Source organism: Sebastes fasciatus, chromosome 3, assembly GCF_043250625.1.
Source record: "Sebastes fasciatus isolate fSebFas1 chromosome 3, fSebFas1.pri, whole genome shotgun sequence".
Lineage (NCBI taxonomy): Eukaryota > Metazoa > Chordata > Actinopteri > Perciformes > Sebastidae > Sebastes > Sebastes fasciatus.
In genome coordinates, this window is record NC_133797.1 from 35,276,288 (window position 1) to 35,296,395 (window position 20,108).

At 40.1% G+C, this 20,108-nt stretch overlaps 3 protein-coding genes across 4 annotated transcripts in view; 2 read left to right on the forward strand and 1 right to left on the reverse strand.

The window, feature by feature from the left end:
* Positions 1-117: 117 nt before the first annotated feature.
* Positions 118-7,467, reverse strand: LOC141764907 (C-type lectin domain family 10 member A-like). Its single transcript, XM_074630591.1, has 7 exons — positions 7,272-7,467; positions 4,996-5,171; positions 4,083-4,169; positions 3,690-3,926; positions 1,606-1,769; positions 1,401-1,522; positions 118-976 (listed from the first exon to the last, which is right to left on the reverse strand). Exons 2-7 carry the CDS (start codon positions 5,075-5,077, stop codon positions 820-822), a joined length of 849 nt encoding a protein of 282 aa, XP_074486692.1. The 5' UTR covers positions 5,078-5,171; positions 7,272-7,467; the 3' UTR covers positions 118-819.
* Positions 7,468-7,608: 141 nt separating this feature from the next.
* On the forward strand, positions 7,609-14,975 carry LOC141764914 (CD209 antigen-like protein A). 2 transcript variants are annotated; one of them, XM_074630603.1, is made up of 6 exons: positions 7,625-7,787; positions 9,170-9,259; positions 11,433-11,507; positions 13,422-13,564; positions 13,710-13,801; positions 13,997-14,975. In XM_074630603.1, the coding sequence occupies exons 1-6, from the start codon at positions 7,697-7,699 to the stop codon at positions 14,142-14,144; spliced, it is 639 nt and encodes a 212-aa protein (XP_074486704.1). In that variant the 5' UTR covers positions 7,625-7,696; the 3' UTR covers positions 14,145-14,975. The 2 variants fall into 2 exon arrangements, with proteins under 2 accessions (XP_074486705.1, XP_074486704.1); XM_074630604.1 differs by lacking the exon at positions 9,170-9,259 and having other exon boundaries at positions 7,609-7,787.
* A 91-nt stretch (positions 14,976-15,066) lies between these two features.
* Positions 15,067-20,108, forward strand: part of LOC141762859 (uncharacterized) — an 18,700-nt gene continuing 13,658 nt past the window's right edge. The window contains exons 1-3 of the mRNA XM_074626980.1: positions 15,067-17,706; positions 18,412-18,513; positions 18,598-18,980. Of these exons, the coding sequence (XP_074483081.1) occupies positions 17,568-17,706; positions 18,412-18,513; positions 18,598-18,980 (624 nt within the window). The 5' untranslated portion in view covers positions 15,067-17,567. The remainder of the gene's footprint in view (positions 17,707-18,411; positions 18,514-18,597; positions 18,981-20,108) is intronic.

Below are 20,108 nucleotides of genomic sequence, written 5' to 3' on the forward strand. Positions count from 1 at the left end.
TTATTGGAAATTTACGAGCATATGGAATTCTTTCTGCTTATTAAAATAACTAGAAAATGGTTCATTTCTACATCAGTAGGGAAAAGTTAATACTGTAATACACATAAAAAGGAAATGCACATTTGTATAGTTTTATTTATTTGCATAGCAATGTGTTACATGTACCTTAAACCACCTTTGAGCTTTCTTGTAAAGTCATATACAGTGAACAGAAAATTTGCCACTAAATGACATCAATGCCAAAAAAACAAAAGCTGCGGTCAGTTCAGTAAAACAAATTTTACCTCCTCACAGTACGTAACACCATATCATAAATATTTATGGAATATACATGTATGTCTCACATATTTTGATAATTAAAATGGATCATGTTGCATGTAATGGCTCAAACAATGACAATTTCACTGAGGATCAACTCATCACTCATGTAAATTGTAGACAATTGTACTTACTCCTTTGCACACGTGCCAAAACTAGCGCTTTTTGCTTGAAATTCAAATCTGTTGTGAACAACAAACTAATTGTTTAGAGATCTGAGCTCATTGTTCTGAAAAAAATTATTCTTATTTGATAATTAAACCAAAGTGAATGAGAAAAACTTTTCATTTTGGTAGCATTTGCCAACTAACTGACACGATAACTAGGTTTTGAAGCATGAATGAAGTGTTTTAGGTGAGGTACTGCCTTTTGCAGAGTTGTAATGTCCCTTCAAACAGTTGTGACAATTGCACTTCTAGTTCAGAGAAAGTAAAGACTGACAAAGCGATTGCGAAAAAGCCATTTACATGCACGAAAACATAATATGTTCTTGAGCTGATACTATATACGTGGACGTGGAGCTTTCTCACACAGCCAGCGTCGCTTGGACGAACAGGCGATGTCATACCAGTTGGCCAGCTCTGGGTCGACGTTATATATGTTCACACAGTCTTCTACCTTCATGGGGTTGCGATCCGGCTGGCCAGACATCCAAAACCTAAGTGACAGTATAGAGATGGAGGTCAGAGAGATGCAGTCTAAATATTCATGTTGGATCACTGGAGTGAGAACCAATAAACCAGGTTGTTCAGAGTAATGTTATATTTCTCAAAACTGAAATGGGTGTTTTGCTAACATGTCAGGACTGACGTGTCTGTGAGTCACCTTTAGACCTTTAGTGTTTGATTTTTCTCTCTAATCACAGTTTGAATTGGGTCTAATTATCCTCAGGAAGATATAAAATGCCTAAATAGAAATAAAGTAAAATACAAATGCATTTCAGAGATCAGATCTCCTTGAAAAAAAATTGGTCTGTTTCAGATCTGGTCCAAAATTTCAGACCTGTGAAACATTTATAACTGAGATCTTATCTGAATCAACCTGCCTAGCAGAAAAATACAGGGTTACTCTAAAGGCCTTACGATTTGGTCAGCGCAGATCCATCCACCCATTTCCACCCAGTGCTCCCAGTGCTCCCAGTTGGGTCATACAGACCAATCCAGTACGCGAGACCATCATTCCCATTCAGGCGGTACAAGCTCTTCTGTTGATTGAGACCATAGAAAATGTAACTATGACTTTAACATCAAGAATGGCAAACGCACATACAATCAGAGCCAGATTTACCTGTTCCTCTTCGCTGTTGATCACCACCAGGTCAGCATCTTTACTCTGACAGTATTTCCTGCTGTCCATCCATGTCTTCTCCTCAGTGGAGACGAAGTAACATCTGGAGTTAATCAACGTCCAACTTGCAGGACACTGCTGAGAGGAACCACAACCACTCAGCTCTGGAGGAGGAAACAAACGACACATCACGAATTAGACTGAGGCATTTAATGGGCAGCTATAACTACAAATAGATCTCCAACTTTGACAATGAATTTAATTTAAAGACAATAAATATACATATTCTATTGTATATCTGTGACCATAAAACACTAATTGTAATTAGTACCTACAGTATATAACAGACTACAACTGCTACTATGCAGTCATCAATTGCAAACACATATTCATGTCTAAAATTAAAACTATAAAGATAAATAACTGCAGTAGAAAGGTTCACCCAATAGAGTGCAGATCTCCACCAGGTGTGTCTGCAATGACAACAGCTGTAAAGTTTGATTGACTGAACACAACCCACAACAGGCTAACCCCTCGTCTAGACTACAAGTGTATCAGATGTGTTTTTCACTCACACGTCTCACACAACAGATACACTCTCATTTTAATCTATGCAGATGTCTACACCGGCTCTCAGGGGCGCGACTCAGCTCCGTCTCACTGGCTTAACGGCGACTTGAAGCATTTATTCAAGTCAATTTGTTTGACAATATAAGTGTAAACGTGAGATTGATGCTTAATAATATCGCATGGCATAACTGTGTCTCTGGCTGCAGAGCAGCCGTGTGTGTAGTTCCGTTAGCTATTAGTGGCGGTGATGCCCTCAGCTGTGTGTGTACTGGTACTGTTAGCTGTTAGCTTAGTATGCAAGATTAGCTGTGGACAGACACAGAGATGCACACACCTGCATGTACACACTCACTCTCACACACGGTGATCTCATTATCCCCTGGCAAAGAAACATAAATCCCCTGACTGTGGTGACTCCTGGTGCCAGTATCAGAAAAGATACTGCAATGCAACAACTGTCCCTGATGTGCAGCTAACGCCAATACAGTTAAAGTTTTCATATTTGCTGTTCTAAATGGCATGTGCTATTTAGAAAATAAAAAACTTTACTAAACAAGAGCTGCTGCTTTTGAACTTTCCCAGCAGCAACAAAGGTTTCTTTGGAGAAACTCCAAGAAGCGTTGGTTGTTGTGGTAAATTTTCATGATGTTTTCATAAAAGTATAACCTAAGATAAGTATATAGTTTTTTTATACAGAATGTTCATATACTAGGGTATTTTGGTTCAAATATAAATCAAATGTATCATTTATTCTTTGATACAAGATAATGATAATATTACATAAAGTAATGTGTGTCTGATACATTAGTGAGGGAAAACACACTGCCTCTCTAGTTGGGAGAAATGGAGCATGGCAGGGGGTTTCTAGCAGAATGGCGAGGCATGCAAGGCTCCAGCGAGCCTGCAGCATCAGATGTAACGTTACATCCAGGCTTGTAGACAAATGCGAGGAGGTGGGGGTGGGGGTGGGGGGGGGGGGTTTGCAAGCGAGTGGCGACACACGAACGATGGCTGATGCTGTAGGCAAGATGAGGAGGCTCTGAGATTTTACACCTTGAGCTGGTGGCATGAATGGAGGCGGCTCGGGTAAAAAGTTCGCCCAATGAGGGTAAAGAACATGAAAGAGAATTGTGAATGAAGCTCTTGGTATATAAGGAGGACTGGTTTGTCATGTACGTTAGTCCTCCGTTCGAACTGACGACTCGTGTTTGTTTTTGGTGACAGAAATTAACACTTTTGCATCGAGATCTGTTGACTTCTCTCGACCAATTTTTGAACCTGATTTTTGAGAACTCTAATATTTTCTAAATTTATAACGATAAAAGTGCTGAAGGAGGACGCCCTTTCTTTCGCTGGCCCAAGGTCGGGACATTTTTTCTTCAACATGGTATTCGCAGGAGACGTGACCAAACTGTAAAAAAGATGAAGACTGAAAGAATGATGAAGAATGGAGGAGGAAGAGGAAGACATGAAGAGGAACTAAAGTTGAGGTCAGAAGACTGATTTGTTCTCACCTCTCAGCTGTAGCCTGTCCCTCTCCTCCCCCAAGTTGTTTATCATGTTGGTGAGATCAGTGATTCTGTTTTCAAGCCGGCTGTTGTCTCTGGTCAAGGCGTTGATTCTGTCTTGACATCTGTTGTACTCGCCAGGCTTCTTTCTCTCACAATCATTTTCCTCCTCCTTCACCTGGTTTTGGTCGCTGAGATCAGTTGTGTTGCAGTTCGAGTAGGTTGAGTCCTTGCTTGAGTACACTGATATATAAAAAAGAACATTTTGTTCAGGTTTTGTTTGACAGCAACATGTAAAATTACACCACTCAGCGTGTGTATTTGCAATATTGTGGTGCTGTCAATGCAACACTGTCTTAGCACATTTTAAGTTGCACAATAAGAAGAAACCATACTCACATGTAAGGCGTAGAGAAATATTGAGAATGGCTTGTATGATAAACAGCACGCCAAAGCCAAGAAAAAGCAGGTGACAGTGTCTTCTCTCTGCAAAATCAACACACATACAAACAATAAGAAAAAGTCTATATAACCATGGTAGCAGCCATCTCAGGCTGTATTGAAGACTTGACACTAGTGATTGAGACTATAAACTCATGTTTACAAGGTTTACTGAGGTAATAAGTCAAGTGAGAAGTAGGCTCATTTTCTCACAGACTTCTATACAATCAGACTTCTTTTTGCAACCAGAGGAGTCGCCCCCTGCTGGCTGTTAGAAATGATTCAAGTTTAAGGCACTTCAGCATTGGCTTCACTTCTCAGACTCTGGAGTTGCCCACTGAATAAATCACATAACATCCACCAATGTGTGTATAGGTTCAGTGTTGAAACACGCTTGTTGAATAAAGAGCTGATGCTTCCTGTGAGTTTTTCAACTAGAATTTAGCATATTAGCAACAATAGCATGTTGTCATGTTACGTTAGCATTTAAAGGTCCCATGAGCTGGAATCACTGCTTCCTTATTTTGATGTACATCGCAGGACTTAAAGATAAAAACAGTTTGGTTAAGGTTAAACAAAGATTGTGGTTTTGGTTAGATATTGAAAAGTAAACATACAAGTGAAGTCAACATTGACTTTTTCAATATTTAACCCAGACCACGATCTTTACCTAACCTTAATCCTGAGTTCCTAAACATAACCATTGTATTGCAATTGGTGGGTTTTGTTGTTAATACGCGTTGTCAGGGAACGTTTTGCAGATAGAGTAGGCTATAAATTACATTTGTAGGGTTGTGCGACTAAAAGAAACGTACAATTCAACCTGTGTTGTTTAACAGTACATATACAGTAAAATGATGTGTGTTATTACCTGTTTGAGTTGTATCCCCTCTGCGTTTCTGCTCACGTCTTGGTCGCTCATTAACATAATCTGCCATCTCTATTTGCTGCATCCTCCTGGTTGCCTTAATATTTGGTGAGTTCAGAGGAGTCTGACCAGTGAACTATGTGTTCCCTCTTCTGGTTTGTGTCTTCCCCAAGAGTGAGCTAATGAGAAGAAGTCAAATTGAGGAAGAAATAATTATGTGGAAATACAATTTCTCAAACTAAAATCTGTTTCACTTGAACGACTGAAAGCTATTTATAATTATATAATTCAAAATATTTGATAAATTGATACATTTTGCCTAGGGCACTAAAAAAAGGCTAGAGCCAGCCAATTGAAATATGTGCACACCTTCTTTCTTTCTTCTTTTTTTTACATCAGATTTCGAAATATCAAAACTAGGAATAAAATGTTTCCGTATGTAAAAACAATAAATAAAATTGAGCACACCGAGATAATCAATGTATTTTATTATATAACATCTCCCATCTCTTTAAAAAAAATATAAGTGTATGTGTATAAAATGGTGTTTTTCCTGTTTATGTGTTGTCTACATGCATCATGTCCCAGATAAAGCTACAGTATATCAGTTTAGATGAAGCTATGCACATCAGTTAAACTGCTGTTGGTACTACATGTTCCCGTACCCAGAGAGTGAATATACTATTTTTGTCTTTGTCGATGGATAAAAGTTGAGTATGTGATGCTCTCGTGGTTTCGTATGCTTGTTATGATTTCACTTCCTTTAGCAATGTGTTGACATCAAACTCTGAAAATTAGTTTGTAGAACTTCCTCTTCCTCTTCCTCTTTCTCCCAAATTGCAAATCTTTGTTATAATTAATGACGACGGCAGGAGAAGATGGAGTGAAGCAAAAGCACTGGTTGGTTCAAGAGATAAACAACCTGACGAAAAAAGCTTCATAACTCTGATAACCATCATCTGAAATGACCATTTGAATGAGTCATTTTACTTTGTTGGCACTTCTGCTTTCGGTCCCGGATTTGGCAGCAATGTTGGAAATTTAGGTTTTGTCACCTCGAGCTCTACCAGTGACGACATTTTGTGTTTCAACATGTTGTGTTCTGTTGTCTCGTGGCTGCATGACAACGGAAAGAAAACTCCCTTTTATTTTCATCAAATGGCTCACAGGTGCCCAGATGTCACATCTAAATAAGCAACGTGTGTTATTACAGTATACTTCACTGTCCAATATTGGCAGATTTTAGATTTTAGAACAGAATATCAGAATATTCACAGAGTCGATAGATATCCTCTCCTCTGCTGTGAGATGTTTTAACACAAACATGTGTAATGTGTTTCCATTTAATGACTAATGTAATGTTTTATCAGTCATTTTAATTAATACACGTGTCCTTAATATCTGTTGTATGATCTATTGGTGGTGATTTGAATAATGGAAGGCTTCACACTGTGCCAGATTTGTTTTTAAATTAGGACTGTCAAAGTTAACACGATAATAACACGTTCTCACCTGAAAATAAGAATCGTTGTGTTTTGTTTCCTTAGAACAGGGGTCAGCAACCTTTACTATCAAAAGAGCCATTTTAGGCAAAAAAAAAAAAAAAAAAAAAATCTGTCTGGAGCCGCAAAACATTTGAGCAATGTGATGAAGGTAACACAGTTTAGAGTCTAAGTATATAGTATATAAGTCTAATGCAGTGAGGGCCAAAGTACAAACGTACTACGGAGTATTACGACCACATTGAGGGAAAGAAATCTGAGATTTACAGAATAAAGTAATAATATTACGAGAATAAAGTCATAACTTGACGAGAAAAAAAGAAAATAACAAATAAAATTAATACTTTATAATATTATGACTTTATTCTCATAATACTACGACTTTTTTTCGTAAACCTATGACTTTATTCTCGTAATATCCGATTTATCTTTTTTCCTCAATGTGGCCCTAATACTCCGTCGTACCGTCGTACCATAGACCTACAACAATGATTAATAAAAATGAAAATGTAAACAAAAAACAGTTATTCATTTCCACTAATTTTTTTAAAAATCCACAGGGAGCCACTGGAGAGAGGCTAAAGAGCCACGTTTGGCTCCGGAGCTGCAGGTTGCAGACTCCTGCCTTAGAATGAGCTGTTGATATCTACATAGGGAGCGGGTCCTCTTCACGGAGTCCTCCATGTTGCAGCGTTATGTTTCTACAGTAGCCCAGAAAGGACAAACCTAACTCTCTTAACTTTTCCTGCTTTGGCCGGAGACAATAACGTTACTCACTCCCGTCGCCGCCGCGCTCTCTCTCTTGCTTCACCACTCACTTCCCACGAACACACTCTCTCTACGCACTGGCTCTGCTCCAGATGGCTCCAGAGAGGGACATTCATGTTTTCGCGTTAACCACCGTAGCTCTCCAACACGCTTGGCACACGGAAGAGGCTTCACTTGGTTGCAATCCCCTCACCTCACTGCAAGATACCGCCGGATCCTACACAGGACCTTGAAGATTTTCCACTTTGCAGGAAACCAAGTTGTAGCTGGAGCAGCGGTCAAAGATCAAGGAAAAATGAGGAACAACAAAAATGTGTTGCGTTCTTGTTTATAGACAGCATGTAAAAGAAGAAGTGGATTACACATCAGTTTCACACTGATAAAAACACATTCTCTATCACCATTATTGTCACTCTCCAGTCAGTGGTGAAAACATGGCAAAATCTGAGATCACTATGGACTATGTAAATCTACCTGATGGATCTGCCAGGAGCAACACCATAGGGAGGACTGCTGCAGTGTCTGGTGAGACAGAAAACCTTCAGTTTAACATTCAACCATAAAAGCAATATGGATAGAAAATTAATACATTTAAAATGTAGAATTCAGAATTTTAAGAAAATTTCAGTGTAGAAAAACTGAGGAAGAACTCATTCCTCCATCTGTTTTGTGTGAAAATGTATAAAAATATTATTGATCTGCTTTTATGTCAATAACGGCAATAAGTCGGACTCGTTTCCGGTGGGGGTTGGCCTCCGCCAGGGCTGCGCTTTGTCACCAATCCTGTTCGTAATATTCATGGACAGGATATCGAGGCGTAGTCGGGTGGAGGAGGGTTTGCAGATCGGTGTGCTGAGGATCTCATCGCTGCTTTTTGCAGATGATGTGGTCCTGTTGGCATCATCGGTCTGCGACCTCCAGCACTCACTGGATCGGTTCGCAGCCGAGTGTGACGCAGTCGGGATGAGAATCAGCACCTCTAAATCTGAGGCCATGGTTCTCAGCAGGAAACCGGTGGTTTGCCTACTCCGGGTAGGGAATGAGTCCTTACCCCAAGTGAAGGAGTTTAAGTATCTCGGGGTCTTGTTCGCGAGTGAGGGGACGATGGAACGTGAGATTGGTCGGAGAATCGGAGCAGCAGGGGCGGTATTGCATTCGCTTTACCGCACCGTTGTGACGAAAAGAGAGCTGAGCCGGAAGGCAAAGCTCTCGATCTACCGTTCAATCTTCGTTCCTACTCTCACCTATGGTCATGAGGGTTGGGTCATGACCGAAAGAACGAGGTCGCGGGTGCAAGCGGCCGAAATGGGTTTCCTCAGGAGGGTGGCTGGCGTCTCCCTTAGAGATAGGGTAAGAAGCTCAGTCATCCGTGAGGGACTCGGAGTAGAGTCCTTGCTCCTTTGCGTCGAAAGGAGCCAGTTGAGGTGGTTCGGGCATCTAGCACGGATGCCTCCTGGGCGCCTCCCTTGGGAGGTGTTCCAGGCACGACCAGCTGGGAGGAGACCACAGGGAAGACCCAGGACTAGGTGGAGAGATTATATCTCTACTCTGGCCTGGGAACGCCTCGGGATCCCCCAGTCAGAGCTGGTTAATGTGGCCCGGGAAAGGGAAGTTTGGGGTCCCCTGCTGGAGCTGTTGCCCCCGCGACCCGATCCCGGATAAGCGGTTGAAGATGGATGGATGGATGGATGCTTTTATGTGATGTCAGTTCATTGACATTTTACACTGAAGACCATTTTACAGCTATAGTTCTTGTTTGTTTAATTGACTTCTAAGTACATAATGGTTCACAGAGCTGCCTAACTTCTGACTTCTTGGTCAAGAGCAAAATTATCCAGATAACTCTGTAACCCCGCGTCTCTTGTTATCTTGTTTTGTGTGCATGTCTGCCTGATTTCTCGTCACAGAGAGAAATCTCGTACGTCTGGTTGCTGTGAGCTTCGGACTCCTGTGTGTCCTACAAGCTGCTCTCAACATTTCCCTGCGTCTCGCTCTCTGTGAGTCAAACTGTGACTACTGTTGCTCCTAGACTTTTTAAATGCTCTATTATAATAGGACCAGAAATTAATGGGATGTCACTTGATCAAAATATTTAATTGTAATTAATCGCTTCATTGTCCATAGTTAATCGGGATTAATTGCGAATTGATTGCACATTTTTTTTCTGTTCAAAATGTACCTTAAAGGGAGATTTGTCAAGTATTTAATACTCTTATTAACATGGAAGTGGGCAAATATGCTTGCTTTATGCAAATGTATCTATGTATTTATTATTGTAAATCAATTAACAACACAAAACAATGACAAATATTGTCCAGAAACCCTCACAGGTACTGCATTTAGCATAAAAAAATATGCTTAAATCATAACATGGCAAACTCAAGCACAACAGGCAACAACAGCTGTCAGTGTGTCAGTGTGCTGACTTGACTATGACTTCCCCAAACTGCATGTGATTATCATAAAGTTGGCATGTCTGTAAAGGGGAGACTTGTGGGTAACCAGAGAATCCATTTTCATTCACATATCTTGAGGTCAGAGGTCAAGGGACCCCTTTGAAAATGGCCATGCCAGTTTTTCTCGCCAAAATTTAGCTTAAATTTGAAGCGTTATTTAACCTTTTGGTTAACCACCGACATGTTTGTTACCAATGAATTCATCAGGTTTTCTAGTTTCATATTATGCCAGTATCTTCACTCTAGCTTTAAAACTGAGCCCGCTACAACCTAGAAAATTGCAAGTTGCGTTAATGCGTTAAAGAAATTTGTGGCGTTAAAACTAATTTGCGTTAACGCGTTATTATCGCGTTAACTTTGACAGCCCTGATAATGTTATTAGTGTTTAGCTCACATGATCAATGATAACATAGCAACGCCTCATTATAATTCTGTGTTTGTGCTTTCAGGCTCCATCACAGTTTCCATCCAATTCAGTAAAATTCAGTTAGACAAGTTTGGGGAAGTTTAGAAACACAACACAATGGTAATACCCCAACAAAGTGAACTTATTACTTTCAGATTCAGAATGAAGAGGGGGGGACTTTCCATTTAGTTCATGTATCATATTTTTGCCCTTATTACAGTTTTTCTCATTCGCTTTGGGCTCAATTCTTGAATGAGAATTATTTTTTTCAAAACAATAAGTTAAAATCTCTGAACAATTAGTTTGTTGTTCACAACAGATTAGAATGTATCATTTTTTCAGGCAAATTGCATGTTTTTTGGCACATGTACAAAAGAGTCAGTACAATAACCACTTGAACACGTCTGGCTGATCAAAGTTGAGTTGAGTTGATTCTCAGTGAAGTTGTCGTCCTCTTCACAACTTCTTAATATTAATTCATTGTTTGAGCCGTCACATGCAAATTTATCCATTCAATTATCAAAATCTGTTAGATATTCATGTATATTACATAAATATCTCTGACGAGGAGGTACAATTAGTTGTATTTGAACTGAACTATAGCAGGTTTTTTCATTGTTGCAGGGTTGTTGTCGTTTTTTGGCATAGATGTCATTTTGTGGCAAAATTTCTGTTCACAGTACATGACTTTACATGAAGGATCAAAAGAGAAGTTTACAGTACATGTAACACATTGCTAAACCAATACTGTAAATGTACTGCATACATACACATTTCTGTGTAACTATTACAGTATTGTAGAGTATTTGACCTGCTGTTAGAATGCGGATCTAAAAAGCTCAGTGTGATATACAACAGCATTCAGCGAGACAAAACTTACATTCTTGTGTATAACAGTAAGCAGTCAGTGTCAACAAAAAAGAAGAACAAAACACTTCCATTTCAACATTTCCAGTTGAGTGCCATGGTGAAAAAACATCTAAACATTTTGACCAGTACGGCTCACACGATAACAAAACAACTTTTCATTTTGGTGGCCAATTTACTGACACAATAACGAGGTTTTGAAGCATGAATGAAGTGTTTTGGGTGAGTTACTACTTTTTGCAGACGTGCAACAGAGTTGTGATGTCCCATCAAACAGTCGTGACAATTGTACTTAAAGTTTAAAGAAAGTTAAGACTGTTTAAAAAAAATGAGCAAAAGCGAATCAGAAAAACTGTAAACCCAAGACACAACTTTCAGCCTGTAAACTTAGTCCAGTATTCTTGACACATGAATTCTCAATGAAGTGTTCTTCTCTTTCAGACAATAAGACACCAGATATAGAGGCCAGCTGCACAAACCTGACTGACGAGCTGAAGAGAGAACTGATTAACTTTGGTCAGTTTGAGGATGAAACTCGTCATACCAATAATGAGAGCGTGTATCCAAAGAGACATTCAGCGCAATCTTGGGCCAAACTATATATAGTCTATCAGATGAACTCCACAATAAACCAGAGCCAAACGGACTGATACGATGATCCACTGTTGTAAATAAGACTTTACAGTTATACTGGGGTTTTGTTTTTTGGGAAGACACTGTAGGATTTTATTAAACATGTTTTATTCAGACTTTGGTAACACTTCATTTTACAGGTCCGCAAACTTCATGGTAATTAGGTGATAATTAACAAGTAACCTATTTGAAATTTCTTTGGAATTACTGCCAAATTACCCCAATATTTACATCAAAATTTATTGAAAATCACCTTATTATAAACATTATTTAACAATTATATTCCACTATTTCCCAATAGTTGGTAATTTATTTAATATATTTCCAGGAAAAGAATACAAAGTTAATTGATATGCTTTATTTCAATGTCTGCTGATAAATAGATTATAATTAGCCAATAACTTATTTGAAATTTTTCTTAAAAAACTCCCTGAATCATGACATCAGCTACCAGGTTACATCTGTGTCGACAATAAGTCACACGATGGTGAGATTTGTGTCTGATCAGAAGTGTCTTCTATCAGTTTTGGTTTTCCACCTCCGATGAAGAGCAGCCGCTTCTCAAGCCTAAGGGCCCTATTTAAACCATTATATGCTATTTTAGCATATCAGTATTAAATCAATTGGCCACCTGGCCAATCAGATTTAAGTTAGTTTTTTGTTTTTGCAAAAAGTCTGATTCAAATAATTTTGTAACTTTAAATTCTGCCTTTAAAGGTTCTCTATACGATATACAGAGCATTATTATAGCAGTTATTTGCTATGTAAAGATATAGTGGAATAGGGGTAAGACGTCCCCCGCTAGCAGGCGGGGTTAAAGGAAACTCTACTGCGCCTGCTATATTATCTGTAATTCACCGACCTTTTTTCATCATATTCTTTTTTACTTTGAGCTTTATAATGCATACTTTGCATTTCATTTTAAAAGGGACTATTTGTAACTTCTTACAGGTATAAATCATTCCGGGTTGATGTCCCATGCGCGTTCGCGTGTGGCTACGCTGTTCAGACAAGACTCCAACACAAACTACACGGAAGCACCAAAACCTCTTGGTTCTATCTAGTGAAGCCCGTCTTGTAAACAGTGTTGGCCGCGGTCGGAGGACGCGGGGGAGACCGTAGCTTTGGTCTCCAGGGCCGGAGTCTCTGCTCCTCTGCCTGCCTGCCTGCCTGCCTTCACTCAGCTCGCTCCACCTCTTGTGCATGCGCGCACACTACACACTGCATAAGAGTTAGTTTAGCTCTGAGAATATCTATTGAATGTACAGTGGACGTTTGTGCAGAAATAAATGCTGCAGCTCCTCCAGACCAACAGAGGTTTCCCGTGTCTTGTGAAGTGACGGGCTCCGCAGCGAGAAACGTTATCGTCTTGGACCAAAACTCCGGTGTCTCCCCTGTTCCCTCCGACCACGGTCGGGAGGCTGAGGCATGAAAAGCCAACACTAGGATCAGCATTGATTCATGGAGAGAGCTTCGTCTGGTCAGCTAACATTACTGCCAAGCAGGTGAAATATAGAGTGATATTGTGGTTTTAGCTGACGTGTGTCGCCTCACTGTGTTGATCAATGCTCATTCATGTCTATTTAGAGCGAACACAAGCGTGCACGCGAGCAACAGGACGCTGACTTTGGTTGACCTAACGGCCACAGGTGTCGCTGTTAACAAGCGATTTCTGATTCTTACAAACAGTCCCTTTAATCAATTCAAAAATCACTTTTCAAAAATGTTCAATTTGTCATAATCACATATGTTAATTTCTGAGATATTAAGGTTTCTCTTTGTTGTTATCCAAAACAGATCAGTATTTCCAACAAGGCTGGGTGTATTTCCGTCCCAGTCTCTATTACATTTCTTCTGTCAGAAAGTCCTGGCAAGAAAGCAGAGCTGACTGTCTGCAGAGAGGTGCAGACCTGGTGATCATCAACAGCAAAGAAGAGCAGGTGTTAATGTGTGAATGAGTGTGACTTGGAGGTTAAGAGAGACAATAATAAGAGAGAGTGAAACATGTTATCCAGGTTTGGCCGTGGATTTAAATCACCTCCATTTCTATTGATTAGTGATCAACTGTTTTTCTCTACAAAAAAGGATTTCACAAGAAAATTCCACAAGCAGACATGGATCGGACTGATGTTTAGAGGGACGTGGAAATGGGTGGATGGCACTCCGCTCACCAAAAGGTTCACTCTTTTATTCAAATTACATTAATGCTGAAACTAAAAGCTTTTTTTTTTTATTTCAATGTTATTGATAAATCAATTTGTAATGAATCACAGGGAACATTTTTATTTTGTAACTTAAACCTGGTCACATTCCAGCATGTCGCTGTCCATCAGATGCTTCTTGGGTTGTAAAAGATTATTTTTTGGTTTCAGCTACTGGGCTCCTGGGGAGCCAAACGGGTTTGAAGACAGAAATGAACACTGTGTTAAAATAAAGTTCTATGAACAGGAGAACAGCTGGAATGATATACAATGTGGAGACCAAAACTTCTGGATCTGTGAAAAGAGGATAGCTTCATAACTCAGCTTATAAAACCCTGAAAAGATGAAATTCACTTCATGTTCAATCTGAATGCACAAATTCATTTATTCATTCATTCATTCATTCAACCTTTATTTAAATCTTAAGGAATCATTGAGGGCTTGCCCTCATTTACAAAGATGTCGAGAGTACAATAAATAAGGGATATTGTACAGCGAGCCGGTCACTGTTGTGAAAGAATCCCTGACAGGGTGACGCAGCACCCTGACGCGGAGCGGAGTGTCTCATCGCCCTGAAGGGGGTTCTTTCATAACAATGACCTGCTGGCTGTACATTATCCCGCTTATTAAACGGCTACTTACTGAAGAAATCAAAATTTTGACACAAAAACGGTCCGCCAGAGTCCGACATCAGAACTGCGCCCATAGATACGATCTGTTACAAAGAAATTACAGACCGCAGAACACCGTCATTAACCAATCAGAATCGAGTATTCAACACAGCCGTGTAATAATACAGAATAAATACACACAGAAAATAAGTAAGGAATTACAAGAAGCAACCAGCCAGACGACAATAGAACAATGTAAATAACAGTTACATTCAAGAGCGGAGAAGTTTGTAATCATGCATTTACAATCACCGAGGTGCAAATGTGTTTCATTTGAATGTGTTTTGTAAACTGTTCCAAGTTTTTGCAACAAAAACACCAAAAGCAGTTTCCTCAAATTGAATGTTTGCACGCGGGACTTCAAGCTTTAGCCGATCACTTGAACGAGTTGAGTAATGACTATAGGACCATTTTGTATGTACTGTACCATGATGTATGACGGCAAGTTGCCATTAAGGGCTTTATAAATAATTATTACACGGCTGTGTTGAATACTCGATTCTGATTGGTCAATCACGCCGTTCTGCGGTCTGTCATTTCTTTATAGTAAAACATTGCTATTTATAACAGACCGTTGCTAGCGGACCGTTTCTGTGTCAAATTATTGATTTCTTAAGAAAGTAGCCGTGTAATAAGCGGGATAATGTACAGCTAGTGGGTCATTGTTGTGAAAGAATCCCTTTCAGGGTGATGAGTGACACTTCCGCTTTGCTTCGGTGTTTTGCATCGCCCTGTAGCGGGGATTCTTTCACAACATTGACCGGCTCGCTATACATTATCCCTTACATAAAAAACAACGCCTATCACGTTTTACTGCTAGAGATGCCCACCCAACCTTTTCATACAAAATGCCAGGATGAGTAGAATAACTGTCACTGGTAATAAATCTATAGGGTTGAGTGATAAACTCAATCTAACGGTTTGAGAGTGGAGGCAGAGGCGTGTCTATAGATAACGTCACCATAATCCAAGATGGACAAGAAAACGGCCTCAACTATTTGCTTCCAACAGAACATAGTAAATAAAGCTCTGTTTCTGTACAAATATCCAATTTTTTGTCATAGCTTGCTGACAAGTGTGTCAATGTGAAATTTAAATGTAAGTTTTGGGTCCAGCCAGATGCCGAGGTATTAATACTCAGAGACCCTGTCAATACTAAGTCCATTCAGAGTGGTAATATGCAAACTGTTGTCCACAATGTCTCTGGCTCTAGAGAATAACATATGTTTAGTCTTCTTTGCATTCAGAACTAATTTCAGATTAAAAAGTGTATTTTGCAAAAACCCAACAGGGCCCCTTTAAAGAGGAACTATTGTCAGAGAGAGTGGAGCAGGTGGACCCAAATGCAGGAGATCACAACAGGATCAGACAACAGGAACTTGGAGAAAATAACTTTAATTAAATCTCCAACGCAGGCAAGGCAGAACAGAAACTCTCATGACAAAATCAAGGATCCAACAAAGACTGAACAGAAAACCAGGACTTAAATACAAACTGATCTGATGAGAGGATGAAGTGCAGGTGGAGAGATGGGCGGAGAAGCTCAGGTGAAGGAAATGAGGTGATTAGGCCGAGGGATGGGCAGGAAGCTGATTGGCAGAGGAAAAACACTGTGAACAAGAAAGGAGCTGATTGGTTGGGAAGAACTAACGAGGCTGATTCAGAGGAGGTGTGTAGATGGGCAAAGGAGGGAAAGCCAGTACATGAACACAGAAGGAAAATCAGAGTACAGAAAAACCCAAAACACAGAAAACAACTCAGTCCAGTCTATAAAAAGTCTGAAGGCATCTGGATACAGTGCCATACCGTGACAACTATTATGCTTTTTTTTTTTTCTCGGTGCATTTTTGTATTTTGGGTTTCTACCAGAACATGTTTAACTAGCTAGTTTTGTTTGAGGGCGTGCCAAACTAGCAGCTAGGCAGGTATTATGCAAATGTGTTACTTGGTGACATCACCACATTACGGAAGAAAAGGCGGGACTTCAACAAGGCGTTTCAGGCAGTTCAGGAGCAGTGTTTCTGTGGGGGGGAGTAACTCCCTTTGGCGTGGACTTTGGGCTTTGTAACTTTGCAGACCTTTTACATGCACAAAAAACAATATAGCACACTAAAGGAAAGGGAAAAGGCACAAAAGCATAATAGATCATCTTTAATTACAGTACATGCATATCTTATTTTATGGAGGTGCTGCTGTAAGGCAGTATTTGACTGGATAATGATACTGGCTTATTTGTATGTACAAAATGGAAAGCAATGCAAAGCCTTATCCATGTCTTTATGGGGGTGATAATAACAATTGAGCTAGATTTACATGTTAATGCTAATTAATTTACCAACATATTTACTGTTCACATCTAATAATAAATATTTTGTCTTTTAATATGAGTGAGATGATTGCATGGCATAATGCCAGCCTCTTGTGCTGACGATGTGACTCAAATTAATCAATAAGCTATTACTAGATAGATAGATAGATAGATAGATAGATAGATAGATGTACTTTATTGATCCCAAATTGGAAAATTATTGTGTTACAGCCGTAGGTTATCCAGGCAATGCAAAGGAACAGTACATAAAATGTACATATCAACACTAAAGAAATATATCCATAGAATACACAATATAAATAATATTGGAATACACTATAAACATACCTGACTACTACAACTCGCATAACAAATCTAAATTATAAACATAGAATCACCCACTATATACATTAGCAAGGTGTGCGAGTTACAGAGTTTTGTTTTTTAATAAAAAAAAATGATGATAATATAAAAAAAAGTAGATGTTTTAAGTGTGACATTCAAGAGACTTTGCACAAACCAAAATGGAAAGCACCGTCATGCAGCTGCAACTAATAGGCCAAATAGGTAAAAGTGGTCGCCTAAACTATTTCACACCACCGTCGGTTTCCTGATGATGTGAGAAACATATATTTTAGAAAGAAACTTCCTCTTCTAGAAGTTAGAGTTACTCTGTACTTGATGAATTTCAAGAGCACACTCGGCAGACTTTGATGGCTTCAGGCACCAGGACCAAAAGGCACCGTCGGTTCAGCTGAACGTCATGGATGAACTGGATATCTATGTTAATGTAGAGAGACCATCAGCTAATCCCAGCCACAGGAAAAGGGAGACCAAAAGTTCAGAAGATATTTATGAAAATGTGTCGTGGGAGTTAAAAAGAACTGGACCTGCTCTCTCAGGTAATAAACACATTACACTTATTTTTTACGCACACAAACGACTATATAAACTGGGAAAAAAAAGTTTGTAAACTTCTGTTTGGTCGATTATTTCTCTGTTGTTACAATGCTAATTGTTTGTCTTGTTTGTTCCTTGTTACTGATGGAGAGTTCAATCATCCAATCCACCAAACAACTCAAAACAAGAGTCAATACCAACAGGAGAATACACTGTTTACCATTGACAGGGCATTTTGGCAAATTTTTCTTGGGCGCTACCGACATAATCAGCTGTGCTGCTCATCCCACAAATGCATGATCCTTACAAGTTGGACATCATTGTGAAGGTAAATAAACGGGCTTTCCAACGACGTAAAATATAATGCCAATTAGCATTGTAACAACAGAGAAAAAATTGACCAAACACAAGTTTCCGAACCTTTTTTCCCAGTATATATTAAAGGAATACAAAAAAGCTAAAAAGACTTGTTTGAGAAACAAAAATGTTGAGAGAGTCAAACAGCAAGGGACTATTAATACCAACAGTTCATTAATGAATTACATATAGGCCCCCCCCACACACACACCCCTACTTGTGGTAACAATAGGCCCCCCTTTGAATTTCAGTGTGTTGTATTATGAGAAGCAACAATACAAAGGATGACTTGACTTTAGTTAATTTGACATTGAAATACAAACAAGCACAACATTACATGTAACCTTCAGGTGCTGAAGATGTGAAGAAGAGATCCTGCAGAGCTGCTGCAGTGTGTCTGGGTCTGCTGTGTCTTCTCCTCCTTATTGGACTCATAACTTTGGTTTGCCTATGTGAGTACTCTGTTAGCATGTTGATGAAGCCCTAAGATGATAATACTGGTTGACAGTGTTTTTTTATTTGTTTGTCAAACACAGTTACCAGCAGCAACTCTGAGCGGGAAGTGGAGATGGTCCTGTCACACAACCTAGCTAAAGAAAGAGACCAGTTACAGACCAGTTACAACAACCTGACAAAAGAAAGAGACCAGTTACAGACCAGTTACAACAACCTGACTAAAGAAAGAGACCAGTTACAGACCAGTTACAACAACCTGAATAAAGAGAGAGACCAGTTACAGACCAGTTACAACAACCTAGCTGAAGAAAGAGACCAGTTACAGACCAGTTACAACAACCTGACTAAACAGAGAGACCAGTTACAGACCAGTTACAACAACCTGACTAAACAGAGAGACCAGTTACAGACCAGTTACAACAACCTGACTAAAGAAAGAGACCAGTTACAGCTGCGGCTCAGAGGGTAGAGCAGGTTGTCCACCAATCGGAAGGTCGGTGGTTCGATCCCCGGCTGCTCCGGGTCACATGTCGATGTGTCCTTGAGCAAGACACTGAACCCCAAATTGTGAATGAGTATTTAGATTAGATCCTGATGGGCAAAAAATGGCACCTTAGTAGCCTCTGCCATCAGTGTATGAATGTGTGTGTGAATGGGTGAATGCTGACATGTAGTGTAAAGCGCTTTGAGTGGTTGGAAGACTAGAAAAGCGCTATATAAATGCAAGTCCATTTACCATTAAAGGGACTATTTGTAACTTTCAGAAATGCTTCTTAACAGCGACACCTGTGGCTGTGAAATCAACGAAAGTCAGCGTCGGGCTCGCGCTTGCTCGCTCTAAATATACCTGAACGAGCATCGCTCAAAACAGTGAGGCGACACACGTCAGCTAAAAGCACAATATCACTCTATATTTCAGCTGCTTGGCAGTAATGTTAGCTGACCAGACGAAGGTCTCTCCATGAACATGATTTAGATCTGATGCTAGTGTTGGCTTTTCCTGCCTAAGTGCAGGCTGAAGCAGCGGGGCTCTGCAGCGTGTCTCCCTGCTCTCTCCGCCCGCAGCCGGAGAGAGCAGAGGAGACACCGGCACCCGGTCGGTAACGAGAGGGTAACGTAACTCTCTGAAGAGCTCCGTCACTTCACAAGACACGGGAAAGCTCTGTTGGTCTGGAGGAGCTGCAGCATTTATTTCTGCACAAACGTCCCCTGTGCATTCACTAGATATGCTCAGAGCTAAACTAACTCTTCTGCAGTGTGTAGTGAGCGCGCGTTCACGTCTAGAGGTGGAGCGAGACAGCGAGGACGCGCGCGCATTCTGAGTGAAGGAGAGCAGGCAGCGGAGACGAGGCTCCAGCCACACGCGAGCGCGCATATGCGAACGCGCATGTGTGGCGACCCGCTACATTTATACGCTTAAAAAGTTACAAATAGTCCCTTTAAAGAAAGAGACCAGTTACAACAACATGACTAAAGAAAGAGACAAGTTACAACAACCTGACTAAAGAAAGAGACAAGTTACAACAACCTGACTCAGGGCCGGCTCTAGCCCTTTTGGTGCCCTAGGCGAAATTCAGATTTGGAGCCCTCT

What these genes read in the sequence shown, in the direction of transcription:
- LOC141764914 (XM_074630603.1), top strand. Translation starts at nt 7,697, where the DNA reads ATGGCAAAATCTGAGATCACTATGGACTATGTAAATCTACCTGATGGA. An exon ending in GAGGACTGCTGCAGTGTCTG is followed by an intron (nt 7,788 to 9,169) that starts GTGAGACAGAAA and finishes TTCTCGTCACAG; the next exon opens with AGAGAAATCTCGTACGTCTG. An exon ending in GAGAGAACTGATTAACTTTG is followed by an intron (nt 11,508 to 13,421) that starts GTCAGTTTGAGG and finishes TATCCAAAACAG; the next exon opens with ATCAGTATTTCCAACAAGGC.
- LOC141764907 (XM_074630591.1), bottom strand. Translation starts at nt 5,077, where the DNA reads ATGCAGCAAATAGAGATGGCAGATTATGTTAATGAGCGACCAAGACGT. An exon ending in TATTTCTCTACGCCTTACAT is followed by an intron (nt 3,927 to 4,082) that starts GTGAGTATGGTT and finishes TTTATATATCAG; the next exon opens with TGTACTCAAGCAAGGACTCA. An exon ending in GGATCTGCGCTGACCAAATC is followed by an intron (nt 977 to 1,400) that starts GTAAGGCCTTTA and finishes ACTGTCACTTAG; the next exon opens with GTTTTGGATGTCTGGCCAGC.